The sequence below is a fragment of the Sminthopsis crassicaudata genome, chromosome 4 (genome assembly GCF_048593235.1).
Source record: "Sminthopsis crassicaudata isolate SCR6 chromosome 4, ASM4859323v1, whole genome shotgun sequence".
In the NCBI taxonomy this organism is placed as follows: domain Eukaryota; kingdom Metazoa; phylum Chordata; class Mammalia; order Dasyuromorphia; family Dasyuridae; genus Sminthopsis; species Sminthopsis crassicaudata.
The window spans coordinates 59,928,583-59,950,267 of NC_133620.1; the positions used below are offsets into that span (position 1 = coordinate 59,928,583).

General features: G+C 32.1%; 1 protein-coding gene across 6 annotated transcripts in view; it reads left to right on the forward strand.

Annotated features, from left to right (window-relative positions):
• Nucleotides 1-21,685, forward strand: part of DNM3 (dynamin 3) — a 562,491-nt gene that overhangs the window by 179,980 nt on the left and 360,826 nt on the right. For all 6 annotated transcript variants that reach the window (XM_074308351.1, XM_074308353.1, XM_074308348.1 and 3 more), the window contains exons 11-12: nt 9,493-9,579; nt 12,978-13,048. In XM_074308351.1, coding sequence (XP_074164452.1) covers nt 9,493-9,579; nt 12,978-13,048 — 158 coding nt within the window. The remainder of the gene's footprint in view (nt 1-9,492; nt 9,580-12,977; nt 13,049-21,685) is intronic.

Genomic DNA, 21,685 nt, shown 5'->3' on the forward strand with positions numbered 1-21,685 from the left:
AAAGAACATTTTATTGAAACTAAGAGTACCTTTCATCTAGCTATCTTTGTGCTCCCCTGTCTATCCACCTTCCACCTCTCTTCTGGTACTCTACTCTTTCCTGTATTTCTGATTGGTGGAGATTCCCCATATCTAAGAAGTATCCACCATGAAGCACTGTGGTCATACCATTACATAAAGCATTTCTCCCTCCCCCCCCCAACTGTTTTTATCTCTCCTTTTCTGGAGATGATAATTACATCAATAATACTGTTCCTGTATATGTGACTCAATCTTCCTATAATTTTATTAAACATCTCTGTGATTTCCCAAATTAAAACATCCCTTCTTGGCAATCACTTTTGTGGCTGTTTTTTTGCTATTGGAATGTAAGTTCCTTGAGCTTTTTGTATTTGTACCCTCAGATCTGAGCTCAGTGATTGACACATAGTAAACACTTAACATTATTTTTATTCATGTATCCAATATGAAATTTAATAGTGATAAATCATGGTTACAAAAGTCAACTTCACAATGAGGAAGAATGATGATGCAATAGTTATTTTGTAAAACAACTGAGTGATTTAGTGATCTTCAAGCTCAATATGAGTAAGCAGTATGATGTGACAGCTAACAAAGCTAATATGATTAGCTCTTATTAAAAGAGATATAGTTACATAAATAGGGATATAATATCTTGAAAATGCTGTGATCTTTTTACCTCATATGGAATGTTATATTTTGGCATACCACCATTAAAAATTATACTAAAAAGGTGGAGATTGTCCAGAGAAGTACAAACAGAATTGTGAAAGGATTTGAATCCATTAGAAGATTAGTTGATGTAACTATACATGTTTGTCCTAGAGAAGAAAAGACTCAAGAGAAATAAGATTATTATATTCAAGTATTTAAAGGACTTAAAAAGGGGTTAGACTTATTCTTTTTGATCAGATGGTAGAATCAGAAGCAATATGTAGAAATGGCAGAGATAAGTTTAGTCTTGATGCTAAGAAAAATTTCCCTAACAAGATTATGCAAAAATGGAATAGATTGACTAAGGAAGTGGTAAGTACTCTCCATGGAGGCCTTTAGAGAGTGGGTGACTATTTGTCATGTATGTTACAAAGAAGATTCATTAATGTATTAGATATATTAGATGATTACTGAAGGCCCTTCCAACATTAAAATTGATGATTTTGTAATTCTCTGAAATTTAAGGAAAATTTGCATGTTTCCTGCTTAGATCCATGAAATTTGAACTCTTGTTTTTCCTATACAGAAATTCTTCTTGGTCTAAATATTCACTTTTAGTCTAATAAAGAAAAAAAGGTGTTTTTGTTTGTTTTGGTCAAACACACTCATAGTGAATTGTTGCATCTCTTTGGAGAGCTCTTTTTAGAGTTTTTTGATGTAAGAATATTGGTGGTTTCCACAAAATGTGGATGGCATGGAAATATTAATATATTTTCTTTTCAGAATACAATCTTCTTTTCTAAAATGAGATTTATCTTGACTCATAAAAGTCAGCTGACCATGCAAATTCAATTTTTTTTGTTGTCTGACCAGAGCAGAAGCAAAAAAATCAGAAAATGACAAAGCTGTGTTTCACTTTTAATATTTCAAAATGTTCTCATATATATTGTTTCATTAAAGTTCCAAACAATTTTTTGAGTTAGGCTAGCATCTACCATTATGAAAGAATTTTAAATTTAAATTTAAAAACTTGTTTATTTTCTCATTTGAATTGTTAAAAAGTTTGCTTTTTGAAAGGAATTTGATATTTTAATGTGCTCCTCTTGAGAAGTATACTCTCATTGTATCATAAAATAAACTATATACATGTAAAATAGTACACTTATGTGCAATGTTGTAATATATGAATAATTGTGTAGTATAAATGATAGGAGTATGCTTTCATTGTATCACAAATAAAATATATATAGTATATAAAATAGTATATGTACATGTGTGTGTATGTGTGTGTGTAATATAATCCCTAAAGAATTCTGCAAAAAATTAGATGTACTGGGGCAACTAGATGTCTCAGTGGATAAAGCACTGACCTTGGAATCAGGAAACCTGAATTCAAATCTAGCCTCATTTAACACTTACTAGCTGTGTAATCCTGACCAAATCACTTATCCCAATTGCATCACACCCAAAAAAAGAAAGGAAAAATAAGATGTGTTTAAAAAAAAAAAAAAAAGAAAAGAAAAAAGAAAAAGAATTGCAAGTTGCTTGTTTGCTAAAAGAAATGGCTATTATTTTAATAAAATGTCTAAAAGTTTATCAAGAAGCTAAAAAACTGTTTTTTTCAGCAATTAGGAAGTATCTTAGTTCTGATGATTAAAGAAAAGACTGTCATTGGGTTCCATGTTATTGGTGTACACACAGATGACTTAGTAGCTCTGTCTAGTATTTGTATCTAGTGACTAGTATTTCTTTCTAGTATGAGTATATTGTGACTAGATACTGGCATTTATTTTCATGTGAATTGAAAGGCCAGAAAGGTAGAAGTTGTTGTTTACAGTTAGAACGTGACTTAGAAGCTATCCAATCATGTAGGATCACAGATTTAAAGTATCATCTAGGTGCTTTACACGATATCTACTCCATTTTACAGACGAGAAAACTTGAGGTCTGTTTAATTTAATGATTTGTGTAGGAATACACTATCAGTGGCAGGTCTAGGACTTTGGCAAGATCCTCTTCAAACTTAGCTCTCTTTTCTACTCTACCATATTACCCCATTTTTTCCTTCCTGGTAGCTTCTATGTAGTGAATGGGAAAAGGTCAATCAATAAACATTTATGAAGCATCTATAATGTGCCAGTCATTAAGTTTGTTCCGAGAGACTTAGAAGTCTGTAAAAAATACTTAAAAATTGTAGCTTGATCAAGAAAGCTCTCATCAGTCAGAATCTCACATTCATTTTGAAGTTCTTTGGGTTTTCCACATGTGCTTCCATAATGATTGACTCTTCCCTCCACCTGTCCACCAGATTTTCAGCTTCCTTTTGTGTTTTGCCTCCCTCTAAGTTCTTAAAACCCAAGGACTGTTTTATTTTTCTTTCTTTTTTTATATATTTGTATTTTCAGAGCTTATCTCAGTTACTGGCATATAGTAGGTATTTAATAAAATTTTATTGATTTTTTATTTACTGTTAACACTAAATTTCCTAACTGAAATGCATGAAGATATAGCAAACAACATTAACTTTGTAAATGAATCAGAAAGGTTAGTTACATACTTTATACCATGTAAATGATTCAATGATTAACATACATAAAACACAATTTATATTTCATTGTCAATATCATAAAAATCTAAATATGAACATTCATATGGATTGCCCCTTTTTTTGGGGGGTATAATGTTATTGCAAACTTAAATAAACCACATATGTATGTGTAGCAAGTAGCAAAAGTTTTGTTTCTTGATAACTTATACTTCTACTGTTACTGAATAGTGAAAGTAACATTAGGCAAACAACAAAGTATTACTGTTCACTTGTAAAAAAAATGTATGAACAGGGTTTGTCTGGGTCAGATAAAAAAAATCTAATTCTGAATACTTGGATTTGTTAGACAATATCTAAGGGTAAAATGAAATTGATATAGAAATGATGTGTGTGTGTGTGTGTGTGTTAGGGAGGGGAAGTAGAGTAAGGAATTAGAAATAAAGGAAGGAAAATAAATGAATTAAGGGATAGAGCTGAGTAGGCAAAGTCGATTGTTCTTTAAGCAAAGGGAAATGAAAACGGATCGGAGACTCCTGGTACAGCTTATTTTTGTATGAGCTATTTCCCTAATGAGGTGAGTGGCGGAAGGCCTGATCAGCAATAACTTTGAATGACTGTGTTTTGTTTCTCTTCCTGTGTGAATCATAAGGGCAAGAATTGGGACTTGTGCCCTAAATTGAGAGCAGGCCTCCCTATATTTATATGTGGCATCATATTACATGCTCTTTTACTGCCCAGGAGCATTTTAAACTAACATTTTAATTTTTATGCTTCTGCAACATTTCCAGCAACACCAACAAGGGATTCACACAAATTGCTTTGTGTTTCAGTGACTACTAAATTCTGAACTTATCAACCCTCTTTCAATATTTTTATTTTTATATCCTTCATAAGACGATTTTTTCCAGAGTACACCTTTTCTGGTCTACCAGTCTACTGAAAACTACTGAGAACTCAAACATGGTTACCTCTCCATTCCTTTCCAGTCTACTATATTATTTTGTAAGACAATTATAATATTATAATTACTCACTTCTGGATAAACTGTTCCAACATATAGTCAGCCTGGATAATTTAAAAACTTTTGCCTTTTGATGTTTATGAACCACCAATCTCTAGGGAAGTAGCTTGGAAGCAGGACTTATTTATCTATACTTTCTAAGATTATATAATTAGTTTTAATCTTTTTTTTTTTTAACTCACTGAAGATCCAAAGTCTGAAATGCTTCAACAGCCAGCTACTTAGTTTATGAATAAAGATTTATTATTGCTACTATTTTGCATTTCAAAAAAACATTTTTTGGCTATACTCTTTTCTAAATTTTGTTAATGAAATTTCTAATGCTTTCCTACACTCTATTATCACTATTATTTCTTTTCAGTTTAGTTATTTCTTTTCATTTGTATGATTTATATTTGAGATTGTCCAGGAGATGTTTCCCTACAACTTAATATGTTCTGTGTAATACAATCAAGAAGACAATTATTTTCACAGGAGACATTCAATTGGACCTGGAATACTAAGACTAACCAGGCTGGCAAAAGCGCTGTATGTATATTTTATGCAAATGAAGAAAAGCCAGTTCTTGTCTGGGAATTATCCCTTCAATTGTCTTAGGTATTAAATATTTGCTGTATATTAAGCAGGGTCTAAGAGTTAGAGATACAAAGAAAAAGCAAAAGACATTACCTAATGTCAAGAGGCTCACAGTCTAACGAGAGAGAAAGAGAGAGAGAGAGAGAGAGAGAGAGAGAGAGAGAGAGAGAGAGAGAGAGAGAGAGAGAGAGAGAGAAGGAGGGATGGGGATGGAGGAAAGGAAAAAAGGAGGGGGGGAGAGGGAGAGAGAGAAGAACAGGGAGAGAGTCAGGGAGAGGGAAGAGAGAAATTTAAGATAACATAGAGAAGATACAACTGAATTCATACTTAGAAGCAATTGGTATTGCCTATAAGAACAGCAAGTCAGTGTCAAGCTTATGGACAACATGAGGTCAGTAATCAGTAGGCTTAGGGAAAGATGTGGTGATGTCACCAGAAGATAGCAGCAGCCCTACAGGACTGTTCCGCTGCCTACATGTGTTTTCTGTGTGTGCTCTTCCTTGAAAGTACCCTGATCATGTGTTTCTCACATTTATAAAATGCCATGTGTCTCCTGGTAACATGTTTCCTACCTTCATATACTTCCATGCATGTTTTCTACATGTATTTGTCAACTGAAAGTGTATCTATTTGTGGAAGAGTTTATAAGAGGTTTATAAGAGAAATATTTTGTTTCAACTTCTCTTCCTTTATTCTTTCATTAAACTCCCTTTATTTGAAATAGTTTTGTTTTAAAGTAGATTAGAAAAATTGGGGCTTATGGTTTGAAGCCAAGGCAAATCTGCAGAGGACCTTGAATTCAGAGAAATGGTAATAAAAGAAAAAAAATCTAATAAATGCTTATTATGTGCCAAGTACTGGGGATACAAATGGAAATAGCAAGGCTATTCTTCCTCTTATGAATACCAAACCTTATTGGGGAGACAAATCATAGAAGGAAATTCAGCTAATCTTTGGACTGTTGTAGTAGAGTGGATAGTGGTACCAGTGGTGGTGTATAGGGCAGTGGCTGACACTGGGGCAGGGTATAGAGTCAAGGGAGAAAGTAAGACCTAGAGGACCTTATGAGGACCCACTATGTAAATTTGGAGTTGCCTCCAGGTGCTATAACTCTAATGCTATTTATTGTAAGAGTAAAATTGTTCTTTCCTTATCATAACAGAATAATGTGTGCTAGTGAATAGACTTACCTTCCTCCTCCTTATCATCATCGTCATTATCATCATCATCACTCCCATCTATCAGCTTCTTTTCCAAACTTTTCTATTTCTAGTATCATCCTGTTGATTCAATTTTATGACTTTGGAATCACTTCATTTTCTCATAGTGGGCAATCAGGAGACACCTAATGTGGGAAGTAGAATTTAAATTGAATTTTGAAGGAAATCAGGGATTCTACAAGAGGAAATGAAGCATTTTAGGTATGTAGACAGACTATGTAAAGGCACAGATTGAGGATGGAATAAAGAATAGTAATAGAGCCAGCTTGGAAGGACCAATCAATTGCCAGTCATCAACATTTTGCTTTGACGTCATCTCCTACATATATCTTCTCTCTCTGTGCATGATCACGGACCTAGGCCTTTGTTACCTGGGACTATTGAAATAACTTCCTAGTTGTTCTCTTGCCTCATGCCTCTCATTTCTCCAAAGTATTCTCCACACTAGATGTGTCAAATTCATTGCCTATATCTATCTACAAAACTCCCAGGGGATACTTGAGCTAGGATAAAATATAATTGGGAGATTTTTTTTTAACAAAATAAACAAAAATACAATACAACACAGATAATGTATATTTGTCGGTTTCTGTATATGTGGCTAGCAGGAATCCATTTCTGTTTGACATTGACATCATTGCTCCACTTGGCTGCCATGGCAATTATTTTTTTTATTTAATTTTATAATTATAACTTTTTTTTGACAGTATATATGCATAGGTAATTTTTTTTTACAACATTATCCCTTGTACTCCCTTCTGTTCCGAATTTTTCCCCTCCTTCCCTCCACCCCCTCCCCTAGATGGCAGGCATTCCCATACATATTAAATATCTTATAGTATATCCTAGGTACAATATATATGTGGAGAACCGAAATTTTGTGGTTGTTGTTGTTGCAAAGGAAGGATTGTATTCAGAAGGTAAAAATAACCTGGGGAGAAAAACAAAAAACAATGCTCACAGTTTATACTCATTTCCCAGTGTTCCTTTTCTGGGTGTAGCTGATTCTGTCCATCATTGATCAATTGGAATTGGATTAGCTCTTCTCTATGTTGAAGATATCCACTTCCATCAGAATACATCCTCATACACTATCATTGTTGAAGTGTACAGTGATCTCCTAGTTCTGCTCATTTCATTCAGCATCAGTTGACGTAAGTCTCTCCAAGCCTCTCTGTATTCCTCCTGCTGGTCATATCTTACAGAGCAATAATATTCCATAACCTTCATATACCATAATTTACCCAACCATTCTCCAATTGATGGACATCCATTCATTTTTCAATTTCTAGTCACTACAAAAAGGGCTGCCACAAACATTTTGGCACATACAGGTCCCTTTCCGCTCTTTAGTATTTCCTTGGGATATAAGCCCAGTAGTAGTATGGCTGGGTCAAAGGGTATGCACATTTTGATAACTTTTTGGGCATAATTCCAGATTGCTCTCTAGAATGGTTGGATTCTTTCACAACTCCACCAACAATGCATCAGTGTCCCAGTTTTCCCACAGCCCCTCCAACATTCATCTTTATTTATTCCTGTCATCTTAGCCAATCTGACAGGTGTGTAATGATATCTCAAGAGTTGTCTTAATTTGTATTTCTCTGATCAATAGTGATTTGGAACACTCATATGAGTGGAAATAGTTTTAATTTCATCATCTGAGAATTGTCTGTTCTTATCCTTTGACCATTTATCAATTGGAGAATGGTTTGATTTCTTATAAATTAAAGTCAATTCTCTGTATATTTTGGAGATGAGCATGGCAATTATTTTTAAAGCACAAGTGGGACCATGTCCTTACTCAGTAAACACCAGATATCAGTAAACACCTAATACCTCTAAGATCAAATGCAAACTCTTCTGTTAGTCATTTAAAACCCTCTACCACATGCTTACAAACTATATTTCCAACTTATTATTTTTTGGTGCTTGTGAAATTCGCCTGCCTGCTGCTCCTCACATATGGCATTCCTTCTGATATTCCTAGAATGTACTTTGTTCTCAGGTCCCTTCTAAAATTCCCTAAAGCTCAACTAAATATTGCCTCCTACAGGAGGCCTTTTCTAATCCTTCAGCTTTTACAGTCTTTACCAGTCCTTACATTTTCTTTATATGGGACATATTTATCTGTGTACATATTATTTCTCCCTACAGACTTTTAATTCCTTAAGGACAGGGACTGTTTCATTTGTTTTAGTATTTCTAGCACCTGCCATAGCATTTGAAATAGTCACTTGATAAATGTTCATTGTTTTTGGTTTTGTAGAGATTTCTACTAAAAAGAGAGAGAGAAAGAATTCTTAACAGTAGCAAAATTATTCAAGACTAAGGAATCTTGGGTCCCACAGTCAGATGAATATGTGATTGGTTTGAATTATCTGGAAAATTGTAAAAACTCTTTGCTTTGTTTTGCCTGAGATGAAATCTTTTCATGCTTTCTAATGAAAAAGATATGACAGTAAAACATTTTCATCGATATTTGTCAAATGTTCATTCTATAGTCTTTTAAATGCTTTTCTTTGGTATTTGAAGTTGTTAATTTTATTTCCCCACATAGCTATTATTTTTATTTTATTTGCTGTTTTTAAAAATATTATTTTTCAGTGATAATAATAGTTTTGTAGATTTCCTTGACTACACATTACTTTATCTATTACTTTATCTTTTTGATGATGTATTTTAAAATTGAAATATATGATTTTTCTTGATACTTTTTGTTTTTATATCACATTCATTTCTGACTATATCTTTCCTCTTCCAACAAATCATTTGCAGTAACAAAAATTTTAAGAGAAATAGAAAAGTGATTAAGTCAACTACAGTATTTAGTATACCAGTTGTGCCTCCCAGTCTATAAAATATTACATAAATATAAAAATCTCAACCTTTGCATCAACTGGAGAGAGGCAGAGTTTTCTGTTCTCTGGGGCCCACTTTGGCCATTATAGTTATGTAATAATTCTTTTTAATTTTTATTTGGTTCTTTTTTCTTTTATATCATAATTGCTTACATTTTATTTTGTTGTTATTCTTGCGCTTATTTTACTATGTATCTGTCTTCCCAAGCTTCTCTTAATGTTAATTATGTATGATTTTTCAACTTTTATTTAAATAATATAGTGGCATTCGGTTATTTCCATGAGGTATTCATAAACCTCAGTTTGTTTAGCTCTTCTCCGATTAAAAAGCATATATTTTGTTTCCTTCTTTTTGCTAAGTGCTCCAATGAATATTTTGGTGCAGGTGAGGTCTTTTGTTACAGCTTTGATCCCCTTGAAGGTATATGTCTAGCAGTGGGACTTCTGGGTCAAAAGTATGGATATTTATTGCTCTATTTAAAAAATAAAAAGGAGGTTCCTAAATCTCAGAAAAGAAGACAATGCAGTGCCTCCATGTTTCTTTTTGTAGCATGTTTTTAAATAATTTGTTTTTATTCTTTTTTTTTACAGCTTGCAAACTTTCCAAGACTTTGTGAAGAAACAGAACGGATTGTTGCTAACCACATTCGTGAAAGAGAAGGGAAGACTAAAGACCAGGTAAGAAATAAATTTTAAGTTGATGAGTGGGGAAATAATTAATAAAGCAGATATGTTTATTTAGGAGAAATTTTAGACAATAATTTGTATGTTTTTTTCTTTTAAAATATTTTAAGCATTTTAGGAAATCATTGCGGCTTAGTACACCAATTAACTTTAGAATTAGGAGATTTTTGATAATCCTATAATTGCTAATATCTCATTGAGGAGTGTACTTTTGTGAGGCCACTGATATTATAGAAAATAATTAATCAAGGGTCACTTAAAACTTACAAACAACAACAATTTAATATTGGACTTTTTTTCAGAAAAATTATGAAAAATGCAGTTAAGTGGTGCCTTATATAGAGAGCTGGAATTGGAGTCAGGAAGATTCATGTTCCTAAATTCAAATCTGGCCTCAGACACTTAGTAGTTATGTGACCGTGGGCAAGTCACTCAACTCTGTTTGTCTCAGTGTCCTCATCCATAAAATAAGAGAATTGTAGTAAAACTCTTTAAGGTCTCTTAGTTCTAAATGTCTATAGCATTATCTAGTGTCTAAGCATCCTGATTTTAAGGTGTGCATAGAAAGAAAAGTGAGAAAAGAGTTGAGATGGAAATAAGAGGAAAGATAAAACCAAAATAGAGAAATTGTGGGGAAAGGAAGAGAATTTAAAATACCATAGATCTATCCAGTTAATCTCTCTATCTGTCTTTAATCTAGATTATGAAGTGTTTATATGTTTTTGTACAAAAACTTTGTGAGGTCAGAAGTAATGCATCATCACCATTTTAAAGATGAGGGAACTGAGGCTATGAAAGGTTCAGTGACCTTATAGCTAATAAAGAAATATCAGAGTAATATACTTGGTGAGTGTGCAAGCAAGAACTGAAGATCTTTGACTTCCAGTCCATTGCTATTTCCACTTTGCTGTTCTGTCTCTCTATAGAACACAGTTCTCTGGGTCTGAGTCTTTCCAGTATCAGTATCATTTTTCATTACCATTCAAAATGGAAATTGTCAAAATTTTATTTTCACTCTTAATAGTTCCTCATTTTTTAAATGCTTTGCATAAAAGTTCACAAGAGGGGGAAATATTCTCTGAGATATGGTCTGCAGTAATTCTCTTGGCTTGATGAATATCATTCGTGTGCATGCATGCATGTGTATGTGTATATTTCTCAGGCCTTTGCCCCAGTATTGCCTTGCTGTGACTTGATGGATTTAGATGGTAGAAATTCTAAGATAATATTAGGAGAATTTTTCTTTAAAAAGTAAATTTTTGATAATTAAAATATGGACACATTTTGGGTGGTGTGTTAGTTTGGAAAGCTCAAGTACTAAAGATCAGTCTGGAGCTGATTATTTCTCTTTCAAGAGAATCACTTTATTCTGCATCATCTTCTTCAAATAAAAGGAAATTTTGCATAAAAGTTAGAAGAATAGACAAGAGTAAGGAAGACATGAGTTCAGATTCTGCTTCTGATACTGTGATCAAATTCCTTAATCTCAGACAACCTCATAAATTGTAGATATAGCATCTTTACACTGAGAAAATACAATGTATAACTCATGGGAAATATAAAAAATAGGGAAGGTGTTCTATCTTCCTTTCCTCCTAGACATATATCTTCTCATTTTCCTGAGATGAAGGTAGATGTGAAATTATCTAGAACATAATATGAAATAATTATATATTTTCTATTTGTTTTTAGCTACCTTTTGATTCGTTAATGTCAATGAACATCTGAGATATTCATGACATGAGCACAAGAAACAGGAGAGTGATTTAAATTATATTTCTTATGGTAGCACTACTTCAGTAATACAAAAATTATAGATCCTTTATGTGCCTTTGTAAGAGACATGAGATACTTTTTCTTTTAAAACTGATGATTTCTTGCTTCCTCCCCAACTTGTTATATACACCTCTTCCCATTTCTTAGGATTCTCACCATGAGAAGAGCTCTGACTTGTGATGCCTTGGGAGTAAATCCTCTCCCTCCTTAAAATTAACTGATAACCTGACTTCCCTCTCATTTCCTCTTGAACATGTTGTTTCCCCATGGTTGCATATTCTCAGCTCAGGAATATTCTGGATCTCTGGGAAGTACAGTTTGGATATGAAATTATGATTCAAAATTTGAAACTTTAGGTTAATATATATGTAAATATATATTTATATTTGCATTTATATGATTTAGGTACATGCATATATCTAAATCATTGCTTAAAAATCACTACTTAATGTAACAAATATCTGTTGATTGATATATAACTGATTGGGAACACAGTTGAATTTCATGTACCAATGAGTATATGTGTAGGAACATATAAATACACATGGGTAAATTAATGTGCATATACTTACATATGTGTGGTATGTACAAAACCACATACTTATGTTTGCATGTATGCATGACTATATGTATCCACACACATACATGCATGTTCACATACACGTACACTCATTGGTTCATGAATTTTAGATGTGTTCTCACTTAGCTATAAATCAATCAGCAAATACTTATTATACTAAGTAATGATCTGTTTGGGAGTTACCTTTAAGCAATTATGCCCTTGTGAGTTGTAAGATTAATGAATAAACTCCTTTATACTTGGATCACAGAGAAAAGGTTCATGATGCTGAGGAGAAGGCCCTTAATGATTCCCAGTAGGCCCTTTAGTTAGTTCTTTTATCCATTTAAGTTTATTTACTTAACAGCTGTTAATTAGAGAGCTTTGAAGTGACTGATAGTAGCAATCTGTTTTCAGCTATTAGGTTATCTTTTGGACATAAAGGAAACTTGCTCATTCATTGATCTTCCTGGTATTGGACTTTTTTCCCTGAAGGGATTTTTTTTTTAACATATAGACTTCTGCAACGAGTTGCTACCTTCTTGTTCTCATTAAAATAGCTTTATTTCAGATTGTAGATAAGAAAACATTCCTAATACTTATCCTACAAATTATAATACTACTATCTTTATGCAAACTCCTTTTGTAAAATTTTTCAGTTACTGCTATGATTTGATTCATTTGGGTATTTCTTTCTAAGATCCTGATTGCACCTTAAACATTTCAGACCATTCTGGGCACCTCTCATTCATGTTCTTCCAAAAATAAGCCTCACTTGGACACTATATTTGTTAGGGGACCTACTTTACATTTACTTTACATTACTTTACATTTACCAGTGGAGTGCCCTCTCTCAACATAATCATATATTGGTTCTAAGTTGGCTTAAGGAAATAAAATAAAATAAAATTTGTATAGTGATTTCTCCAATGGTTAGTTATTTGTATTAAGGGATGTGAAAGTTCATTGTTGATTTTTGAGGTTCTGGAGCATTTAAAAGATTGCCCTTCCTGAAGTTCTGAGTTCAAAAATTTTTCTGTTCTTCTTTGGCTTTTAGGTATTATTGCTGATTGACATCCAGGTATCTTATATTAACACCAACCATGAAGACTTCATTGGCTTTGCAAAGTATGTGAATTGATAAGTTTTTGTTTGTTTATTTGTATATTTGTCTGATTAGGAAACAATTAAAAATACTTAGGATATCAACACATTAATATGTCTTGAAATACTCAATCATGCATTCTCCTATGTGAAAAATGCAAGAAATTCAAAGAAAAAGCAAAAATTTTCATCCTGGCTTATTTCTTTAAAAACTATTTTTATCTTTTGTTTTATATCACTGGCATTTCCCAATGCTTTTCAAAAAGTAGCTTTTATAATAAAAAATAGGAAAAAAGGAGAAAAACCATAGTTCAACAAAATTGATCGACAAATCTAGTACTTATGCCATTAACTGCAGTATTCTACACCTATGGAATCTATCAATACTTTGAAAATGAGTTCATCTTCAGAATTTCACAGTATTCAATTTTAATTTTTCATTACTATTATTTTTCTAATTATGTCATTTTACTCATGTTGTTCATTCTATCAATTAATATGTTTTCCCATGCTATACTGAATTATTCATATTCATTTTTGTACAGTGCGATACTAATATATTACATTCATACATTGCTATTTGTTTAGCTGTTCTCCTGTGCATTTCCTTTGCTTCTAGTTCTTTGCTCTGACATGATGTTCTGTGAATATTTTGGTGTATACAAGATCTTATTTTTGTCAGAAACTTTTCTGAAGTGGAATTTCTGGGTAAAAGATTATAGATATTGTAATCCTTTTCTTTTTTTTGTAGTTTGTAAAAAGAATAAGAAAAACAGGGGCAGCTAGGTGGCGCAGTGGATAGAGCACCAGCCTTGAATTCAGGAGGACCAGAGTTCAAATCTGGTCTCAGACACAACACTTCCTAGCTGGGTGACCCTGGGCAAGTCTAAACTTAATCCCAGCCACAGCAAGGGGCAGGGGGGGGGGGGGGAATAAAAAAAAAAAAAAACAGAAAAGAATTATAAAATAAAATAAAGCAAAACAAAAGAGAACATTATCATATACCCAGCAGAACATGAGAAAGGATTCAAAATATACAACAGATCAAGATAATATATATATATATATATAATTATTATTATTATTATAAGAAATTATATTCACGAATGTCCATTTTTTCTTTACTTCTTTGTAAATTGATTTCTGGTTCTCTGCTGCATGAGTAGTCCCTTTCTTAGCATGGTTCTAAATTGGTTTTCAGGATGTTTGACCAATTTACTATTCCACCATCATATTAGTGTACCTTTCTTACCACAAATTTTCTAACAGATATTTTCATTTTTGCCAGTTTCCTGGGAGTTGAAATGAAAATTCAGAGTTGTTTCAATGAACACTTCTCTTTTTATTAGTGATTGGAAAAGGTCTTTGATATGGTGATTAATACTTTGCAACTCTTTTTTGAGAACTGTTTATCTCTTTAGATTTCTCTTTCATTAGGAAATAGTTTTAATTTCTATATATTTGTGTTACTTTCTTACATATCTGATATCTAACCTTTAACAGAAATATTTTATGCAAGATTTTTACCCTAATTGAAAAATTCCTTTCTTCTCCTAATTATGTTGTTTTTTTAAATGTAGAAACTTTTCAATGTCATTTAATTGAGATGATCTATCTTATGTTTATGATTGCCTATATCTCTAGTTGATTATGAATTTTCCCTGTGAAAGCTTTTAGATTTGGTTCTCTTCCAATTAAAAAAAATCATGTGTTTTTTCATATTACGTCTCATATATATCTGAGATTATTGTATTATATAATGTCAGATTTTAGTATAAATTTGATTTATGTAATTTTTTTCTAGTTTTTCTCAATAATTCTCATAAAAATGGAAATTCTTCCCTAAGTAATACATATTTTCAGGTTAATTGAACATTGTTATTGAAATAAATAGTTTTTACTTCTTCCCTAGCCAAAGTAATAAGCTGAAATAATATAGTTTTAAAGTTTTAAACTTGTTTTAGATAATTTTGATAACTGCTATTAAATCATAATGCAAAATTTGGACCTTCTATTCCCAAATCATTTTTTCTTTATTCCCTTTTCTTATAATAACAGAATTTTTGGTTTTTTAAGTGTATTTGTTAATTTGTCTAGTTCCTTAAAATATCCCCATGATAGTGATTAGGATAACACTAAAATTTTAAATTAATTAGGTAACTTAAAAAAATATTTGTTTGGCTCAGCCATGGGCATTAATCAGCCATCCAAATACTTTTCTTTTTTTTTAATTTAAGGAGTATTTTTTAATTTCTTCAGTACAGGTCCTGAATGTATCTTTGTTGATTGAATCCCCAATATTTTATGCATTATAGAGTTATTTTGAAAGGCTTTTTCCTTCTATTATTACTTCCTGGATTTTTTTTCTGTTGCTAAATAGAAATACTATTTTTGTGAGGTTATTTTATATCCTGCTTTTTTAGGGAAAACTGATTGTTGATGAAGTTGTTCTGAAACATATTATCTTCCTCCTGATAGAAAGATGTCAAAATTAAGGGACAGAAAGGGATGTACATTTTGGGTCTGTGATTACTATGAATCTTCATTTTGTTTGACTGTTCTTATTTGTTAAAATTTTTTTTCTCCTTGTACCAGAGTTTTAGTTGGGGTGTGGCCTTAGGAGAGTGATTGCAGTAGACATGCCCCAAAGAGGGTCATTTAAAAAAAAATCACATCGAAGAAAAGAAAGTTCAGAAGAAAGCACAGAGAAGAAACTATAGTAAGGAAAGACATTTAAAAAATCCACCTCAACCAGGGTATATTGCCTCCTTTAAGTATTCACATATGTCCCTGGCAGAATAGACTCAAGTTAAATGGTTAATATTAGGCATTCTTCCTATCAAGTTAATTTCTGGGCATAGTGCAGATGATAAATGATAATCCATCACATTTAGGAATATCATTTCTCAGTTGTCAGCTAAATATTGCTGGGTTTGGTCAAACAGGCAATTCCTTGGAACTACTTACTTCCTCATCAGGTATGGCTTTTGGCAAATTCTGTCATGCATTTCATTAGACAGATTTGTGGCAACTTGCAGCTTTTTGAAACTCCATAGTCAACAGAGACACTAAACAAAAGTGGCATCTATTCATGCATGTATGTATGTATGTATATGTATACATAGAATACTATGTATTCATAGACACATGGTGATGGAGAAATAAAGGGAAGAAGAGAGACAGACAGACAGACAGACAGACACAGAGATATGCACAAAGAGAACCAGAACCAGAACCTGATGCAACTTTTCCATGTAGATGTCCACAGCTGAAAGCTAGCAGAACAGAGGGAGAGAGAATTATTTTCCATTTAAGCAATTTATAAATTATAAAGACAAAATTATCAAGATTTTTATCACTATCCATTCTATACATTAAGCCAACAGAAAGAGAATACTAGCCTATGTTCCACATTGGAGAATAAAAATTCTTCCCCATCAAGCACTTCTAAAAGAGGTCTCACAAAGCCTCCATTTGGGTTGTTTGTTATTAAACAGAGTACATCATCTATGCTTTAAAGACTAAATCATCATTGATCAGTTCAACCTCACTGCACCTATATTTTCAATAGCATCTTAAAAATATCCTTAATATATTTATCTTTTAAATCGAGTGATATATTCTTAACTAAAAGTTTTTTGTGTGGCTTGTGTGAATTCCTGTATATCAGTGCTATAATCTTTACTGTTCATATTAGCCTCTATACTTAATAAATGGTCCAGAAAATTACCAGATATTAATATTCAAATAATTGCAATTATAATTATATCATAGAAAATGGTCTGACTGGTAAAATAATTTTGAATCCCTATGGCATAAGATTGTCAATTTTCATCTTTTTCTTTTCAGTTCTATATACCCAGCTTTAGTCTGTCCTGAGCTAAACAGTCCCACATCACTAATTGCCTGATATAAATCTTGAATGTATATCTTGTAGGCATGTCAAACTCAGCAGTTTCAAAACACAACTCCAAATACTTCCTACTTTCAAACTTTTCCATTACTATTGAAAACACTACCATAGTCTTAGTTATCAGTGATATCAATCTTATTATAATCCTTGACACTTCATTTTTACTTACTATATATAATAAATGGTTGTAAGATTTTGTCATTTCCATCTTCACAACATCCATTTCTTGCATCTGACCATTTTTCACTACTAATAATACCTCTTGTCTATGTCACCTTTTTTTGTTCACCTAGCCAATGCTTTGATTCAGTCCTCTTTGCTTTTGCCTGGACTATTTTTTAAAACATTTTTTAATAGTTTTTATTTACCATATATATGCATGGGTAATTTTACAACATTGACAATTGCCAAACTTTTGTTCTAATTTTTCCCCTCCTCCCCCCGCCAAGATGGCAGATTGACCAATACATATTAAATATGTTAAAGTATAAATTAAATACAATATATGTATACATGTCCAAATAGTTGTTTTGATATACAAAAAGAATCAGACTTTGAAATAGTGTATAATTAGTCCTGTGAAGGAAATCAAAAATGTAGGTGGACAAAAATAGAGGGATTGGGAATTCTATGTAGTGATTCATAGTCGCCTCCCAGAGTTCTTTTGCTGGGTGTAGCTGGTTCGGTTCATTCCTGCTCTATTGGAACTGATTTGGTTCATCTCATTGTTGAAAATGGCCACGACCATCAGAATTGATCATGATATAGTACTGTATACAACAATCTCCTGGTCCTTCTCATTTCACTCAGAATCAACTTATGTTAGTTTCTCCCTTGTCTGGACTATTTTAATGGCTATAAGATTGATTTTATTACAACAAGCTTCTTCCCTACTACAATCCATCTTTTATTCAGTTGCCAAAGTTATTTTTCCAAAGTATAAGTCTGACCATGCCACTACTTGTTAGATAAATTTCAATGTCTCTCTTTTAACTATAGGATTAAAGGTTTGTCAAACTGATATTAATATTATGTCACACAAAAGGATCATGGAATCATAGATTTAGAGATGAAAGGGATTTCAGAGGGCATTAATACAACCTCCTCATTTTTGAGAAGGGGAAACTGAGATCCAGGGAAGTTAACTTAATTGAAAAAGGTCATGAAAAAAATCAGAATGGAATTTGAATAGAATTCTTTTGCACCAGAGTTAGTATTCTTTCCATTATGTTACATTGCTATTCTCAGAAGTTCTGGCCTATTTTTCATGATAGTTATTATTTCTATGACTCATTATTTGATCATTATCAAAGATGACATTATTAATTTTTCTCCTAAGACTTCTTTTTCATGTTATTCTTATATTCTTATTTTTATTTTGTTGTATACAAAGAATATGTTTATCATTTCTTCTTTTTAATTTTTCAGTATTCTACTTTATCCTCTGCTTTTGTAAAAGTACCATATGGTGATGAGAAATGTATTCATTGTTTAATGTTTCCATTTAGAAGATTTCTTAAGTCTTTCAACTTCAAATTCTCTAACAACTCGTTCCATTCTACATTTTCCTTATTGGTTATTCTTTTAGATTTTTCTAGTTCTGGGTCATGAATATTACACTATAACTGTGTTATTATCTATATTCTTTTGTAATTAAATTCAATTTTCTTTAAAGAATTTAGGTTTCAGGCTATTTGATGAAGTCATGTTTAGTGCTGTTGTCAATCTTTTGTTTGTGGTTCCTTTAAGAATATTATAGCTTCTCCAATGATTTTTATTAAATTGTGAATTTTTCTTTTTTATAAAATACATGCAAATATTTATAAATGTCTTTACTTTTGAGGTATGTTAATTGCATAAAATAGAGTATTAGGATTGTTTTCTTATCCAGTTACTCCTTTTTATTTGATTTGATTTTCTAATCTATTTATATTAAATTTTTGATTATTAATTTTTCTCCATTTGTTTCTTTGGTATTATTTTATTTTTAGCTTAAGATTTGAGGTTACTTTCTTCAAAAGTATTTTATTTTTTCCAAATAAACATAACATAGTTGTTAACATTCATTTTTGTAAAACTTTGTGTTATAAATTTCCCCCCCTTTCTCACTTCTCTTTCTCCAAAAAGGCAAGCAATCTGATATAGGTTAAATATATGTAATATAATTTCCATGTTTGTCATGTTGTATAAGAAAAAAACACAAGAAAGAAAGCAAACAAAAAGGTGAAAATACTTTGTTTTGATTCATATTAAGTCTCCATAATTCTCTCTTTGGGTGTGATTGGCATTTTGCATTCCAATTCTGTTGGACTTTTAAATTTTAATTTAAAACTTTAAACTTTAATTAGCACTGGCAAGTTGGTCCCCAGAGGTCGAATGCTATATTTTTTCTACAAAAATTTTTTTGGAGTTGAAGTATCTTTTAAATATTTTCAACCTGAGTTCCCACTGGTATGTTTTCTCCATGATTATCAGTTAATACAGATCAATCACTAATTAAGTCCATGAAACTTTGCTTTTAGAAGTGGATATTTACTAATGTTGTATAGAAAGAGCATGCTATTCTATTCTCCCAAGCGTCTGATATGCTCCCCAACCTACTGCTATAAGCAAGAACAAATGAATCAAAATTTAGATAGTACCTATGGCAATAGAACATTAATAGCTTCTAGAAATCTTTTTGTTGACAACCTCAAGATATTCTTACTAGGTATGTTGTAACTTTTCAGTTGATTTAGTAGAGTAATAATGCTGCCTTTTCTCAGTGTTTCTACTTTATCTTCAGCTCCTAATGAAAGCACTTGATAAGCAACCTAAATATGGAGCTGGTTTAATAGAGAACTTAGTTGTCCTGGATTAATTCAGGGGGTCTAAACAGATAATTGAATTATTAGACAATGAAAGAACTGTCTGGTATAATTGCTGAGTCAGTATACATAGTGTTTCAAAGACAGTGAAGAAAAAGAGAAATACTGCAAAATTGGGGAAAAACAAATGTTCCAATGTTCAAAAAAAAAGGGTAAAGAAGTCTTCAAACTATAGACTAGTGTAGTTAATTTCAATTCCTGGGAAATTCTAGAACAGATCAATAAAGAGATTCTTGGAGAATAACTAAAAAAATGATTACAAAATGTCAGCATAGATTCATCAGAAACAAACTATGAGTCTGGCTCAGAGTGAGATGTTGACCATGTTTTATAAGGGGACAGGTCCCTTTGGTCACTAGTGTGGAACTTAGGGGTACCTGGGCTAGAGCTGCCCATCTTGGATGAGAAATGGTTCTTCCCTTGCCAGAATTTCCTTTGGGACAAACTGCTAGGCATGACTCATATCCAGGATTGGGCTCTTTCACAAAATCCACATACCTCCTTTATGTTAGCATTATAGAAACCTTTTTGTAGAAAAGAAAAATATTTTCATAATTATCAGCATAATTATCATTATTAAAAAGATATTACCGAGTTAAACTGGTTATATATTATAGAAACCACAGGTTTCCTTATCTATAATTATAGGCACAAGTTCTAGCCTCAATAAAGTGAGATTTTTTGCAAAAACTTCAAAGCAAAAGGAACAGTTGACCTATGACCTCCTGGGTGCTTAAGAAAATATCACTGCCATTTAAAATAGCTTAAAGCAGGACACCCAAATGGCAGCTGGAGTATATTTTGTACCTTGCTCTTTAAAAATGAAAAACAAAACAACTGAACAAATAAACCTGTCAGGCCAGCAAGGAGGACATTTTCAGCTCATTTCACCAGTTCAATTGTTAATTATCCTTTTCCCTCATGTTGTTTGAAATGATGTGTGTGGTCTGCTGCTTTTTGGCTAGAAGAATTATTTTCTGCAAAGTGAATTAAGAACTAGTGAGTTTATTCTGTCGCTTCAAGCCTGCTTCCCTCCAGCTCCCCCTAACCTTATCCTAGTAGCAATCTCAACAGATGGAAGCTACAAAACAACTGGTTCCTATTTTGCACATTAATAGTGACTTATATTACTACTATTAGGTCTATTTCTCAAAGTACCAGGGACAAAGGAAAAGAATCTGTATATTCTAAATTATTGTAGCATCTTTCTTTGTGGTGGCAAAGAAGTGGAAATGGAAGGTAAAAAAAATTGTGGTATATGATTGTGATGGAACATTACTATAGAAATAATGAGCTTGATTTTAGAAAAACATAGAAAATCTTTCATTAAATAATGAAAAGCGAAATGATTAGAACCAAGAGATCATTGTATACAGTTAACATCAATATTGTTTGAAGAATAACTGTGAACAACTAAGCTATTCTGAGGAATTATGCTACAAAGGAATTATGAAGGGAGTTGCTATCTACCTCCAAAAAAATAACTGGTGAATAGAAATTTGTATAGAATGATTTTACATACATATGTATGTGTGTATTATATCAAATGGTGGATTTCTCTTGGTGAGTAGGGATGAGTAGGGAGGGAGACGATTCAGAAAGTAAAATGTAATAAAATTAATTTAATTTTAAAAATAGTTACATTGCATCAAGTAATTGGGACTAATAAGGACATTATTATCTCTCAAGTCTTTACACTTTATACAATGGCAGACTACAAAGATGGAAATAACATAATTTTGTTCTATGCCAAATATTTTTAGTCTGTTCCAGAGAAAAGGCCCAAGGGAGAATAGAGAAAATAATGGGGATCTTTCCTGCACCTTTTCATCCTTTAATCTTAAATAAAGTTAAAGAATAATATTTACAGTAGACATCCAT